The sequence below is a fragment of the Sus scrofa genome, chromosome 2 (genome assembly GCF_054392235.1).
Source record: "Sus scrofa isolate SSC_HxYL_T2T_F1_AM1 chromosome 2, Sscrofa_HxYL_maternal_Yorkshire_Landrace_v2.0, whole genome shotgun sequence".
Lineage (NCBI taxonomy): Eukaryota > Metazoa > Chordata > Mammalia > Artiodactyla > Suidae > Sus > Sus scrofa.
The window spans coordinates 150,750,835-150,764,854 of record NC_139384.1 but is presented as its reverse complement, the minus strand read 5'-3'; the positions used below and the strand labels follow the sequence as shown (position 1 = coordinate 150,764,854).

The 14,020-nt window shown below is 41.9% G+C and overlaps 1 protein-coding gene across 3 annotated transcripts in view; it reads left to right on the top strand.

Moving 5' to 3' along the window:
- Positions 1-10,843, top strand: part of CDC25C (cell division cycle 25C) — a 38,473-nt gene extending 27,630 nt beyond the window's left edge. For 2 of the 3 annotated variants that reach the window (NM_001123095.2, NM_001444708.1), the window contains 7 exon segments: positions 2,348-2,500; positions 3,453-3,554; positions 5,422-5,484; positions 6,744-6,842; positions 7,363-7,496; positions 7,869-7,980; positions 8,171-10,843. In NM_001123095.2, coding sequence (NP_001116567.1) covers positions 2,348-2,500; positions 3,453-3,554; positions 5,422-5,484; positions 6,744-6,842; positions 7,363-7,496; positions 7,869-7,980; positions 8,171-8,320 — 813 coding nt within the window. In that variant the 3' untranslated portion in view covers positions 8,321-10,843. 3 annotated transcript variants of the gene reach the window in all.
- The last annotated feature ends 3,177 nt before the right edge of the window (positions 10,844-14,020 follow it).

Below are 14,020 nucleotides of genomic sequence, written 5' to 3'. Positions count from 1 at the left end.
ACCCGCATCCTCATGGTTACTAGTTGTTTCCACTGAGCCACAATGGGAACTCCCGACTTGAATTCTTTCTTCTTTTTTATCATAGATATTTTAACCTATACGTTTTTATCTGAGCATTGCTTTAGCATATTTTTACCTGAGTTTTGGTATGTTATGTCTTCATTTTCATTCATCTCAATATATTTTCTAATTTCCATTGTGATCTTTGTTGACCCACTGGTTATTTAGGAGTGTGTTAATTTCTCCAAATTTTTGAGTTTTCCAGATTTTTTTCTGTTATTTCTAATTATTCCATGTAGTCAGAGAACATACTTTGATTCAATCCTTTAAATTTTATTGAGGCTGGATTTATGTCCTAGTATATGGTCTGTCCTTGAGAATGTTCAATGTGTATTTGAGAATTTAAAAGAATGTATATTCTGCTGTTGAGTTTGGTAGTCTATAGATGTTTATTATATCTAGTTGCTTTATAGCATTGCTTCAGTTCTTGAGCTTTCTAAAGATGGAACCATACATGTGGCCATCACTGGCCTTGCTATTCTCACCAGGGCATTTGTTGTTCCTTCAGCCTGGAGCACTCTTCGCCTGGATATACAGGACTTTCTCCCTCATTTCAGTCTCATATCTCCACATATGTCACCTTAATGGAAAGGCTTTTCCTGAAAGGTTTCCAACCCCAATAATTTTTCCTTATTTATTTTTTACTTCCAGCATTTATCACAACATAAAAGTACAGGGTATGTTTGTTTGTCTCTTCCACTGTCTTATTCTCTGCTTTGTCACCTGTTATATACTTAAAAATCATGAAACAGGTATGTGAATGTGTAAGTCTGGAAGTAAGAACAAAAGTCCCAACTGGATAGAAATTTGAGAGTCATCAGCATAGAGGGAAAATTTAAATTCATGGCTAGAAAAAAATTCACCTTTATCAAGAGTGAGGAGACATCCTAGCCCTGAATCTGCTATCTATTAGAAGTTTGGTAGGTAAGGAAGCCTGACAGAGACTGAGAAGGAGCAACAGAGATGTAGAAGCATCCTGTTGCCTATACTAGGACTAAATTAAGAGACGAGGTGTTGCCAAAGAGGTCAAAGAAGAAGGGGGTAGCCGAATCAGTGGAAGCCACTGTGAGATTCAGGTTGATATATAGCTAAAGAAGTAACCGTCAGATGTGGCAACATGAAGATTGTTGATAATTTGAACAAGAGCAGTAGAATGGTACAGAAGCCAAGCCATGTGTGTTGAAAAGCGTATAAGCCATGAGGGAGTGGTGATGCCTCCATAGTTTACAAAAATAATAATTATCCAACTTAACCTTTTTATAAAATCTGTGAGTAAAATTGAGCTTAGCAAGTTTCCTTTTCTTCTTTCTGGCCTTTTCAATACTTAAAACTCCCAGATTTGGAAAGTGTTCATTGATTCCTTAAACAGTAAAAACCGCTAAGTGGGAGTTCCTATCATGGCTCAGCAGAAATGAATCTGACTAGTACCCGTGAGGATGCAGGTTCAATCCCTGACCTCGCTCACTGGGTTAAGGATCTGATGTTGCTGTGAGCTGTGGTGTAGGTTGCAGACATGGCTTAGATCTGGTGTTGCTGTGCTGTGGCATAGGCCAGCAGCTACAGCTCCAATTAAACCCCTAGCCTGGGAACATACATATACCACAGGTGCGGCCCTAAAAAGCCAAAAACAAAAAGCAAAAACCACTCAGTGGTAGATGTTGAGTGCAGTCTAATCCAGATGGTTCTGGGATCTTCCCACATCAGCTTCTGGGAACTGGGAAATTTTTTGTTTGTTTTTAGGGCCACATGGTATGGCATATGGAAGTTCCCAGTCTAGGGGTTGAATGGGAGCTGCAGCTGCTGGCCTACTGCATAGCCATAGTAATGCCCAGATCTGAGCCGCATCTGTGACCTATACTACAGCTTGCGGCAATGCTAGATCCTTACCCCAATGAGCAAGGCCACAGATAGAACCCGCATCCTCAGGAATACTAGTCAGTTTGGTTTCTGCTGAGCCGCAACGGGAACTCCCAGAACTGAGAAACTTCTGACTAGGTAGACAAAACTAGTGTATCATCATCATCATTTCCGCATGACCTAGCACTTAAACTTCTTGCAGTAAGTTGCCATTTGTTTTCGTATAAATGTATTGGAAAGAATCTGTCAAAACAGTAGTGGCCGATGCTGAGCATCTTGTCAGAGTACGAATTTAAATTCAGCAGGTCTAGGGTGAAGTGCAGCATCTGGGAGTCTGCATTTCTGAAAAGCTCCCAGGAGATATTCACAGTGCTGGCCTGCAGACACACTTGAAGGAGTAAGAACCTTGGGGTTTCATATTTCCAAACAGGTATCTCTGAACACAAGCTGCCTGTATCGCTCCTTTTCATTGCCAGACAGTTTGAACAGTCCAGGACTGAAGCAGGTGGTAAAATTCAAGGACCACACGCTTCCAGATAAAGTAAAAAAGAAGTATTGTTCTAGCCATGAAGAGCTCAGGAAGGTAAGAACTTTTTAAGATGAGAATCTCTTTACTCTTCTATCTCATTGTCTTCTCTGCTTTTCTGGTATGGGGGTTGCTTTAGTATATCTTTCTGTCTTCTTCATTACTTTTACTTTGATCTCGTCTTCCCATCTTCCTTTTTTCTTCTCTACCTCTGCATCCATATATAAGATATTTAATAGTAAATATCTGCTATATTTTAATTTTGGAAATGGTATCGTATTGTCTTCCCAACCCTTTCTTTTTAAGATCTGAGAGAATGCAGGAACGCATTGATTAGTAAAGACATTTATTGCTGTTTTACATGCATTCTGACAGAAATAGCATCATATAGCACACTGGTTGGGTAGAAAGCAACTTCCGAAAAACAGTCCTCATACCCTATTCTTCCTTTGGGAAAAAACCCCTCTATTTTATAAAATCAGTATATGATGTTATAGAGAAATGGAAAATGTGTGAATAAGCAAAAAAAAAAGCCATGGAAAAATGCCCATAATCCCACAGGCCAGAGATAATTACTATTAATACTTGATGTTTAGTCTTTCTGACATTGTTAAGGCAAATGTGTGTTTTTTATTAAAGTGGCATTACAAAGTACATGTTTTCTAACCTACTTAATGATAGCATGTGATATTTTCATGTCAATGGAAGTAATTTACTTTCTATTACTTAATAGTAATCTATAATGTGTGTAATGTAGACCCTGTTATTGAACAAGGCCCTATTATTGAACATTTAATTTATTGATAATTTTCTCTATTGTAAACACACTGGGCTATCCATCCTTACAGCAAATCTTTGTACATATCTTTATTTTCTTAGTAAAATGAATGGCATTATTAGGTCAAAGGGTATGCGTATTTTTAATGAGTCTCCCTCCAATCCTTTCATCCCCTGGTTTTTAAACCTTTAATATGAGGACTGGGGGTGGGGGGAATCTTGTTGTCTTCAGGGCTTAGGTGTAAAGAAAATGGTCTCTCTCTGCAACATTAATATGATTCAGATGCTGGAGGAAGATTCTAATCAGGGGCCTCTGATTGGCGATTTCTCCAAGGTAAGTTTGGTTACATCCATCCTATATTTCATCCTGCATTTTGGATCTGAATCTTTTCTTCTCTGCTTGTAGAGGACACTAGGTATGATCATGCATCTTTACCAAGTACTTGTTGATAACCTGAATGTGCTATAGTGGTGGATCTAGGCCCTAAGCCTTTCCAGTGAGAAAGTATTCCTTATTCATTCTGGGAAAATCCAGAACAGTGGGAAAAGTATGAGATGTTGTACTTCTTAAAAAAATATTTTAAAAAATTATGTAGATAGGAGTTCCTGTCATAGCTCTGTGGGTTAAGAACCCAATTAGTATCCATGAGGATGCAGGTTCAACCCCTGGCCTTATTCAGTGTTGAAGGATCCAGCGTTGTTGTGAGCTGCAGTGTAGTTCGCAGATGCAGCTTAGATCTAGCATTGCTATGGCTGTGGAGTAGGCTGGCAACTGCAGCTCTGATTAGACCCCAGGCCCAGAAACTTCCATGTGCAGTAGGTGCGGCCCTAAAAAAAAAAAAAAAACAAAATTATGTAAATAATACTTGGTCACTACAGCAAAGACAGAAAGTGAGTGGAGTTCCTATCTTGTCGCAGTGGTTAACGAATCCAACTAGGAACCATGAGGTTGTGGGTTCAGTCCCTGGCCTTGCTCAGTGGGTTAAGGATCCGGCATTGCCGTGAGCTGTGGTGTAGGTTGAAGACATGGCTCTGATCCCAAGTTGCTGTGGCTCTGGCGTAGGCCAGTGGCCACATCTCCAATTAGACCCCTAGCCTGGGAATCTGCATATGCCGTGGGAGGGCCCTAGAAATGGCAAAAAAAGAAAACAAAACAAAACAAAAAAAAAGAAAGTGAAATCTACCTGAAATCTTATCAGAGTATTATTGCTTTTTAAAAATTTTTTATTTATTTTTCTTTCTATGGCTGCTCTTTGGCATATGGAGTATCCAGGCCAGGGATCAAACCAATGCCCCAGCATTCTCAAGTCGCTGCCAATCCTGTTGTACCACAGCAGGAACCCCTGTTACTGCTTTTTAAACTTTCTTTGGTGTGTATTCCTCTAGACATTTTTCTTTGTATTAGCACAAACAAACATGCTCATACACAAATACTTTTTTTGCTTTTCCATGTTTGTTGTGATCTGCTGAGGTTTTTTTTTTTTTTTTCCCCCTCATTTAATGTATCAGGAACATCTTTCCTCTCTCTCGCTCTTTTTTTTCTTTTTTTTTTTAGAGCCACAGGTGCAGCATACGGAAGTTCCCAGGCTAGGGGTTGATCAGTCGGAACTACAGCGGCTGGTCTACACCACAGCTACAACAACATGGGATCCGAGCTGCATCTGCGACCTATACAGCAGCTTGTGGCAATGCCGGATCAACCTACTGCGCAAAGCCATGGATCCAACCTGAGTCCTCATGGATACTAGTTGGATTCATTACCGCTGAGCCACGATGAAACTCCAGGAACAACTTTTCATGTCAGTAAACAGTTCTGCTTCATCTTGTCATCATTTTTAATAGCAGAATGGTATGTCTCTTTTCTTTTTTTGGCTGTTCATAAGTTTTTGGGTTTTTTTTCAATCCTTTCTTATAGGATATTTACTTTTACAATTTTTCCTTATGAAAATATGGACATATTTCCTTATAACAAGTTGGGCATATTTGTAGCTAAATCTAAAACTTTGTATACATTGTTAATTAGTTCCTTCCAATCAGTTCTTAGAAATGGAATTGCTTCATATGCACATCATAGGGACCGCTGGTTTTTGAAGGCAGCTGGGGTTTTAAAGGTCATTTGGAAAAAAGGACAATATATGGGTCATGATCTCAAATTTGGATATAGAGAACTTGCTGTTATTTCAGCTCTTGGGTATTTCTAGGTATGTGCACTGCCAACCGTGTCAGGGAGACACCAAGATCTGAAGTACGTCAACCCAGAAACAGTAAGCAGATTTCTGGAGATGGTAACTGGTTACATAAGCTACCATCTGGTCTGTTTTGTCCCTAAAATCCCCACTTCCATTTGTATTTCTTTCACTGTGTTCACTCACATATGCTCCTTATTCAGCTGGAGCTGTATTAATAGAGTTTTTTTTTTTTAATTAAGCAAATGATATATAATTTTTATGAAAGGAAGGAAGGAATGGGAGAGGAAAAAAGTAAAAAAATCACCCAGTTAGGGTGACCTTACATCCTGGTTTACATGTTGCAATCCCATTTATGCCTATTAGTACAGGGTAATTACTAATAGTGTTCTCTTTCACTCTCAGAAGGGTCCCAGTTTGTGCAGTAATTATTTGGTCACTCCACCCATAATCTCACCATCAAAGATAATCACTACTTTCCTTATGGCTTTCCAGATTTTATTCTGGCGTAAGTTATAAAAAATGGGATCATAAAAAATATATCATTTTACAATTAGCTTAGTAAGACATTGTAAACATCTTTGTACATCAATAAAAAGATATCTATATTATCCTTTTAGTGGCTGTATAGTATTCTGTTATATTGATAATATATAAATAACTTAACCAAACCAGTTTTATTAACTTTTTAAGTTATTTGTAATATTTTGATAATCTAAATCAATGGTGAGATGAATATTATTGCGCCCTATTTTTATGTACTTTTTTGTTTACTTAGGATGTTAGAAAAAAATTGCTGAAAGTGAATTTACATTTATTTTTATATGTATTTACAAAGTTTCCTCCAGAAAGGTGGAACCAATTTACACAACTAGATGTAGCTTAAGTTTCCTCCTCTAGATATCAACCCTTTCCTTCTCTATTCCTTTCTGAAAGACTTGCTTTCTAACTTTAGAGTGGAGGGTGGGGGACCATCACATTTCTCCCTGCAAAATCAGGACCTCTAACTTCGACCTGTGCCCTTATAGAAGTCCTTGTGTGTCTTCTGAAAGGCTGATTGCAGCCATGCCTACCTCCAAATAAGTAGCCCGAATATGATTTTCCCTGGTGTCCCAGCAATACCAGCTATTTTGGTTCTCCACAAAGACCATTTCCTATTTTATACTCTTACGTGGGGTGAGGCTGAACCATTGCCATATTTCAAATATAAGGGGACTTTGGAGGCTGGGCATACAGTGGAATGCTGGGTGACTAAAGGGAGTGCAAATCAGGAACTGTGTGACTGGTTGTTTTTTCCCTCAGAAGAGGCAGGGTATTCAATCCTAGTTTCTGTGCAGGTGGCTGCCTTGCTATCGGGGAAGTTCCAGGGTCTGATTGAGAAGTTTTATATTATCGATTGCCGCTATCCATATGAGTACCTGGGAGGACACATCCAGGTAAGGTTACACTAAGGACTAAGTAGGGGAGGGCTGGAGATAACGCTTTGTTGAGAAGAGTTCAGACAAAGGGTCCTGTGAACTCTAAAACTAGGGCAGACTTCATTCATCTGGAACACATCAAGGCTTTTGGTCCTTGGTTCTGTTCTAATTCTGTATACCTTAAGCAATTTTCCCCTCCTACACCAGTTGCCCTCTTCTTTATAGGAGCCAAGAGCTCCTACCCGGAAATAAAAACATTAATCCCAGTACTAAAAAGCACATTATGAACATTTAATGCTTATAGATACTCCTCACAGTGATCCCTGTACTTCATATGGTTCCATTCTATGAACATTTATTAAGCACCTACCAAGCTCTGCCAGCCCTTAGGAATAGATACAGATAAGGTTTCCGCTCTGAAAGTATTTAGAGTCTACCCTTCCAGAATCCAGTATCCCAAGATAGTATTCCAATTATTTCTAAGTGTTGGCACTGTTCACAGACCTTTAAAGAAATACTTCCTAAAATTCTTCTACAGGGAGCCTTAAACTTATACAGTCAAGAAGAACTATGTAACTTCTTTCTGAAGAAACCCATTATCCCTTTGGATACTCAGAAAAGAATAATCGTCGTGTTCCACTGTGAATTCTCCTCAGAGAGGGGTCCCCGAATGTGAGTGTCAACACGGGGTAGGGTGGGTGATGGAAATGGATCTTGAGTTGGAACTTGTAGCCATGGAACCTTCTCAGACCACTTCAGACAGAGACTGAATGAATGAGTGCATTGTAGTTTAAGGAGAAGAAGAAAGGGGTTTCTCTAATTCAAACGTTTGGAGCAGTGAAGGAAAAAGGATTGGGAATTAGGTATTGATGGAGGTAAGAAAGAGTGGTGCTAATTGGACCTTGTTTTGCAAAAATAGTGAGATCTGACACTCCATTTTAGGTTTAGCAATAGTCTATTCCTCCTTACCTTCCCCAGCGAATGGCCCATGGAATCCTGACCTCACTTCTTTCCACTGTACCCATCCCTGGGTTTTCTCTAAAGGTGCCGCTCTCTGAGAGAAGAAGACAGGGCTCTGAACCAGTATCCTGCACTGTACTACCCAGAGCTATATATCCTCAAAGGGGGCTACAGAGACTTCTTTCCAGAATATATGGTAAAGGATGGGGCATGTGGGGCAAAAGGGGAGCCCAGATTTGGGGGAGCCAACCTTAGCATGCAGCTCCTAGGACCTGAAAAGCCCTTTGAGAAGAAACTGCTGTTCCTTCTTACCCACTACTTGCAGCATCTCTATTGTATTTAGACTTCAGGCATCAGGACCCCTTACTCTGTCCCTTGCTTTTCAGGAGCTGTGTGAACCACAGAGCTACTGCCCTATGCATCACCAGGACCATAAGGCTGAACTGCTGAGGTGTCGAAGCCAGAACAAAGCATGGGAAGGGGAGCGGCAGCTGCAGGAACAGATTGCCTTACTCGTGAAGGATGTGAGCCCTTAATGTCAGATCACCCACTGGGCCTAAGACTCACTAAAGGCACAGAAACCCTGAGCAGAAAGAGGCCATCTTCTATGTGGTTATACCTAACATTTTAAAAGATGTCAGCAAACCAACAGGTTGCCTAACTAATGAAATCCCAGGCCTGGGGATTGATAAGGCTTCAGTAGAGCTGCTGGTCTGGTGAAATCCTCAAGCTGGCTCTGTAAGGCTAGAGCCTTGGGTTGCGTGGACATTTGTGTCTCTTTAGGTAGCTGTTGTGTTCCTCTTTCTAACTACTCAAGTCTTTTCAGAGGCCATCCAGATTTTTCTCTCACTGGGTTTCTGGCTATGCAAGAGAGAGTTGCCCATCTTCTTTCTCTATATTTTCCCTCTTTGTTTCCCTCTCTCCTCTTTTTAAATGGGAAAATAAACATTGCAGAATGAGAAATGTGATTGTGAGCCCAGACTGCTCCTAGAAGATGGAGATAAGGAAGTCATCACCACACTGGACTCTTTCATCTCTATTCATAATGAGCCATAATACTTTTCTCCAGACCATGGTTCTCAGAGTTTGAGAATCAGCATCATCTGAACTTGTTTGAAATGCAAATTTTCATGGCCCATTTCAGACCTACTAAATCAGAACATCAGAGGTTAGGGGCCCAGAAATCTGGGTTTTAAAAATACTCCTTTCTGGAGTTCTACTGTGGTGCAGTGAGTTAAGAATTGACTGCAGTGTCTTGGGTTGCTGTGGAGGTGCGAGTTTGATCCCTAGCCTGGCGCAGTGGGTTAAGGATCCATCATTGCTGCACCTGCAGCTCAGATTCAGTCTCTGGCCAGGGGACTTCCGTATGCCATGAGTGCATTAAAAATAACAACAACAACAACAAAACCCTCCATTTCAGGTGATTCTGATGCATGCCAAAGTTTAAGAACCACAGCTCTGGAATTAAATAAAACCTTTTAAATTGCATTCTTCAGCAATATTCCAGGCTTTCCTTTCCTAAACCATTTCATGGTATCAGTTGCCTAAAACTGTGCCCCAGACCCAACACTGGTATCAGGAGACCAAAACAATTGCCATTCTCTAAGGCCAAGTGGATAGGTCTGAGTTGGGCTTAAAAGGTCCTTATCTACAGCCTCATTGGAGATTTGACTTCTCCCATTTCCCAAAGGTTTTTTTCCATTCCACTTCATGTCTCACAAAGATAAGTTTAGGATTTAGGATGGTTGGCAGTAAAGGTTTGTGCCATATGAAGATAGGAATAAAAGAAAATGAAAGTACCAAGCACAATGAGTTAGATTTCAGAAGGATATTTTAAATTACATTCTTCAGTATCATCCCAGGGTTTCCTTTCTTTGAGCTCTTTAAGGTGAGTAGGCTTTTGTCTGTGTAGTCAGGTACTGTCCTACTTGGCCTTGGTGGTGGAATTAACTGAACATGGTCACTCTCTGGCATTAACCTAGTAGTGATAGCTTAGGACTAGAAAAAGACAAAGGGTTCTGAAGTTTAGGCTAAGATAGAATAGAGACAAAAATGACATCTTCCCAGGTCCTGGAGCAGGGAGACTTTTTAAAAGTGAGTGGGAGGAAAGGAGGGCATTAGACATTGGGCAGCCCAGCAGTATGCCTGAGTCGACTGGACTGATTTTTACAGGGTTTACAAGTGCTCTTCTGGAGCGCCACGTGCATGCCTCACAGCAGAGGGCACTGCTGTATTCTTTAAGCTGGCAGCCTCCACTCCTTGCTTGAGCCTGTCTGTCCAGAGGGCAGCAACCTTTCCAGCTTCTCCCTGAGCTCTTGAGCTCAGAGCTCAGAACGGCAAGGGGGAAAAGGAGAGAAAAGCTGCTGCTTTGTTAGGTGGAGATGCTCAGGGAAAGATGCGGCTCTTCTTCCCATCCCACACACTTCCCCTCACCAAGTAGGAGCTCCTAGCTGCCTGAGGGAAACTGAGCGAAGCACCTCCAAGTGTGAAGAGGGGTCCCTGACTCGATGCCTACCCTGGTCAGTCCTTTCCGGATAATTCTCCCTGGAAAGGTAGAACCAAGCCCCCACCTGGGAAGAGACTGGTGCACAACTGTTCACATTTCAGTAATCTTTTTCTTTTTAGGGCTGCACCTGTGTCATACGGAAGTTCCCAGGCTAGGGGTCAGCTGGAGCTGCAGCTGCCAGCCTACATCATAGCCACAGCAAAGCCAGATCCAAGCAGCATCTAAGACCTACACTGCAGCTTGCTGCAATGCCACATCCTTAACCCAGTGAGCAAGGCCAGGAATCAAACCCACATCCACATGGATACTAGTTGGGTTCTTAACCCGCTGAGGAAAATATTACAAGAAATTATATGGGAAATTTGATATGTAAGGTACTGTGTGATTTGATTCATGTTATTTTCAGGAACAATAACAGTAGCTAACACTTTTCAGTTCAACGTGTGCAAGACCCATGAACTCATTTTATATATATAAACTAATTTTCACAACAATCCTATGAGGCAAGTACTCATTATTATGCATGTTTTACCAATAAAGAAATTGAGAAACAGAGGAGTGAGTAACTTGTTCAAGATCTGACAGCTAATGAATGGTGGAATTGGGATTTGAACCCAGGCAGTATGGCTCCAGAGTCTGTACCCTTAATGGATTTTCCTGTTACCAAATCCTCATCAGTGAACAGTGCATCTTTCTAAGTTGGTGCTGTATTAGGTGTTAAACAAGAGTATCAGTTAGTTGTAGATACTATAGAATTCAGGGCCATCAGTTGCTTGGGCTTGGGAAATGAGACCCTAAGACCCCAGCCCAGGAATCTCTGCACGAGGCTATGGAGGGGGTTCGCTCTGCTCTGGTGTCCTTGCACTGACTGGTATTCATTCATCATGAAGTCAAGTAATAAAGAATGGAAACCTCTTGGTCTAAAAACTGCTTCCGGTTGCGGTCTCAGCCCCAGGACCAAGCTGACCTCTGCCATAGAGAGGGAAGAGGCATTTTTCTTTCCTTCTCAGGTATTTAAAGTGGAGGCAAGGAGAATTTTCTTTCCCCATTCAGTTTAGGCAAATATTAGGGAAACAGCAATTCCTTCCTAGGGTTGTCAATAAAAGTACTATAGTTATTCAAATATAACATAGTCCCTGCCCTCAAGAAACTGACAAGGTAGCAAATGATTCTCTTGATTCCCATTTCTACAAGCATTCAGGCCCATTAGCATATTCAACAAAAGGAAGAAGAACTGTAGCCTCCAGCTCTAAAGCAGCAGGTTGATGTGTGTGCAGGCTGAGTTCATGGAAAGAACTGCATACCACCTGGGGTGATATTCAAGGCTTACTATGTACTGGGCACTAAGCTAAACACTTTACTTAATTTATACTTGTTTAATCCACACAACTGTCTTATGAAGTAGATACTGCTATTAATTTTACAGGTGAAGGAACTGAAGCACAGAAAAATGGACATGCCCAAGGTCATCCAGTATGTATTGGAAATGGCATTTGAACCCAGGTAGTCTGTAAAGCTTGTTCTCTCTCTCTTTTTTTTTTTTTTTTTTGGCCACATCCATGGCATGCAGAAGTTCTTGGGCCTGAGCTGATGCAGTGACAGTGCTGGATCCTTAACCCACTGTGCCACAAGGGAACTCCCTAAAGCTTGTTCTCTTAACTGTTATTCAGTGTACTGCTAACAGCCTGGATTAGCTAAGGATAGCAGCAGGAATTAAAGCTCAACAGTGAGAGAGGGCTTGATAAGAAGTCAGAAAACCAAGATTACAAAAGAAGAGTAAGATAGAGTGTTTGGACCTTTGAGCTCCAGTCAGTGGTTTGGAAGGCCCTCCCAGGGCAGAGTTTGTGTCTTAATCATTTTGGCACCTGGCACAAAGCTGGACTCATAATCAGCCTCAAAAGACTTTATTGAATTGAATGATGGCTAACATCATTTTTGTAGAAAGGATTGGCTCATTTGTCATTATCCACAAGGTTCCCAACGGCAATGGTGCTTATCTAGCAGGTGTTGGCAGTCACAGAGGACATGGCTGGTGAGGAGAGAGTGTGCTGGAGGAGCTGTCAATATTAGTCTTGGAGTCATATTTATTTGCAGAGGCTTCCTCAACCCTCCCCTCACCTTGGTTACCAATCCTCATTAAAGGCCCAGTGATGTCAAGCTCCCCACCACAGTGCCCAGGCAGAAATAGGCTCTAAGTATCTCACTCACTTTCAAAAGAAAGGCTGGCCTTTTACAGGTGGAATTGGGCAATCCTCTTAGCCCATCAGCTTGACCTTGTTCTGCCTTCCTAGTCCGTTCCGTGGGGAAAGCACTGAGTAGACACACTAAGTAGGTACCCTGAGCAAATGCCTTTTCTGGGCTTACGCTCCTACCCCTAACTTGATTTGCCTTGGTTGCTGAAGGAGAGGGAGCAGAGGTAACACCCTTTAAACACTCCACATCTTTGTTAATTCATAGGTCTCAGCCTTTTCCTAGCATCCCAGCCACCTGAAATTGTTACCTCTTGCCTTGTAAATCCTGTTTTGAAACTACTGCCAGAGTGAAGGAGAAAGTGGGGGCTGTCAGCTCCCCAGCTGCAGGCTTCCTAACTGTACTGAAGGGAAGGGCTTGGGAAAGGTACACAGGTAGGGTGGAGCTGGGGGAAAACAGACCCTGTACAAAAGCTGAGTAGCCAGATGTTCACTTTCACAGCTCTCTTGTAAGACTGGCAGGGCAGATATAGATTAAAATGAAGCACAAACTCCATTTAAAGTGCATTACAGCTGAGGAATCAGCTCCCCCTGGGCAGGAGAAGGGAGGAAAGGGCACAAGAGGCCACATCAGTCTCCTTCCTTATCTAGGGCCGCATGTCTCGCTCCTGGCTTTGTGAAGGGTGATTTACACCCCTGGCTGGAATGACTCTCTTTCTAGGCTGATTACATCGGCAAATGCCCCCCAGAGGCCACAGCAGGATGGCCATATTCAGAAGCAGCAGCCAGTAAATCTCAGAGGTTTCTATTGCACTTCTCAGTACCCTCCCTCCTGGCCCTCTGCCAGGTGGGCTCTGGAGGTAGGAGAGGGCTTGGTTGGAGGGTTAGGGGAAGAAACCCTGCAATTCCTTTGATTGCTTTCTCCCAAGTACTGTTAAGTTCTCATTCTTCTGAGTCATTTTGCCTGTATCTATCTTGGGAACAGGGTGTGAATCAGCCCAGTAAACCAGCCCAATATACACCCTTACCTTTTTGGGTAGAAATCCTGGTTTCTCCTACCTGTTTAATCTTGGTAGAGTAGCTTGCTGTCTTAAGCATCATCTGAAAATGATGAGCTCCTAAGTGGCCTCTCCAGCCACCTTCCTCAGTGATCTTTTGTCCAGGGAGATCTCTGCAGTTTAGTCTAAGGGGAGTTTAAACTTTCCATCCTCCTTCATGACACTCAAGGGGTTGAATTTTGGAGGAATATAGTCTCTGGCAAAGGTCCTGGGATCTGGCCCCAGGTCTGCTCCCCGCAAAGCCATTTCACCTGTCTGAGACACACCTTTGCAGAATCTTGAGGCTAATGATAAGAACTGAATCTCACCCTTGAAGGTATTTATCATGAGAAACAAAATAATAGATGTGCACATTCTAATAGAAAAACAAAACAAAACAACCTAGAAACACGAGAGCCTTTGTGGGTTTGTTCAAGTTATGTTACCAGATTTCATTTGGGGTAGTTGTTCCTTGGTGGTGGTAGGGACTGGATTCCAGAAACT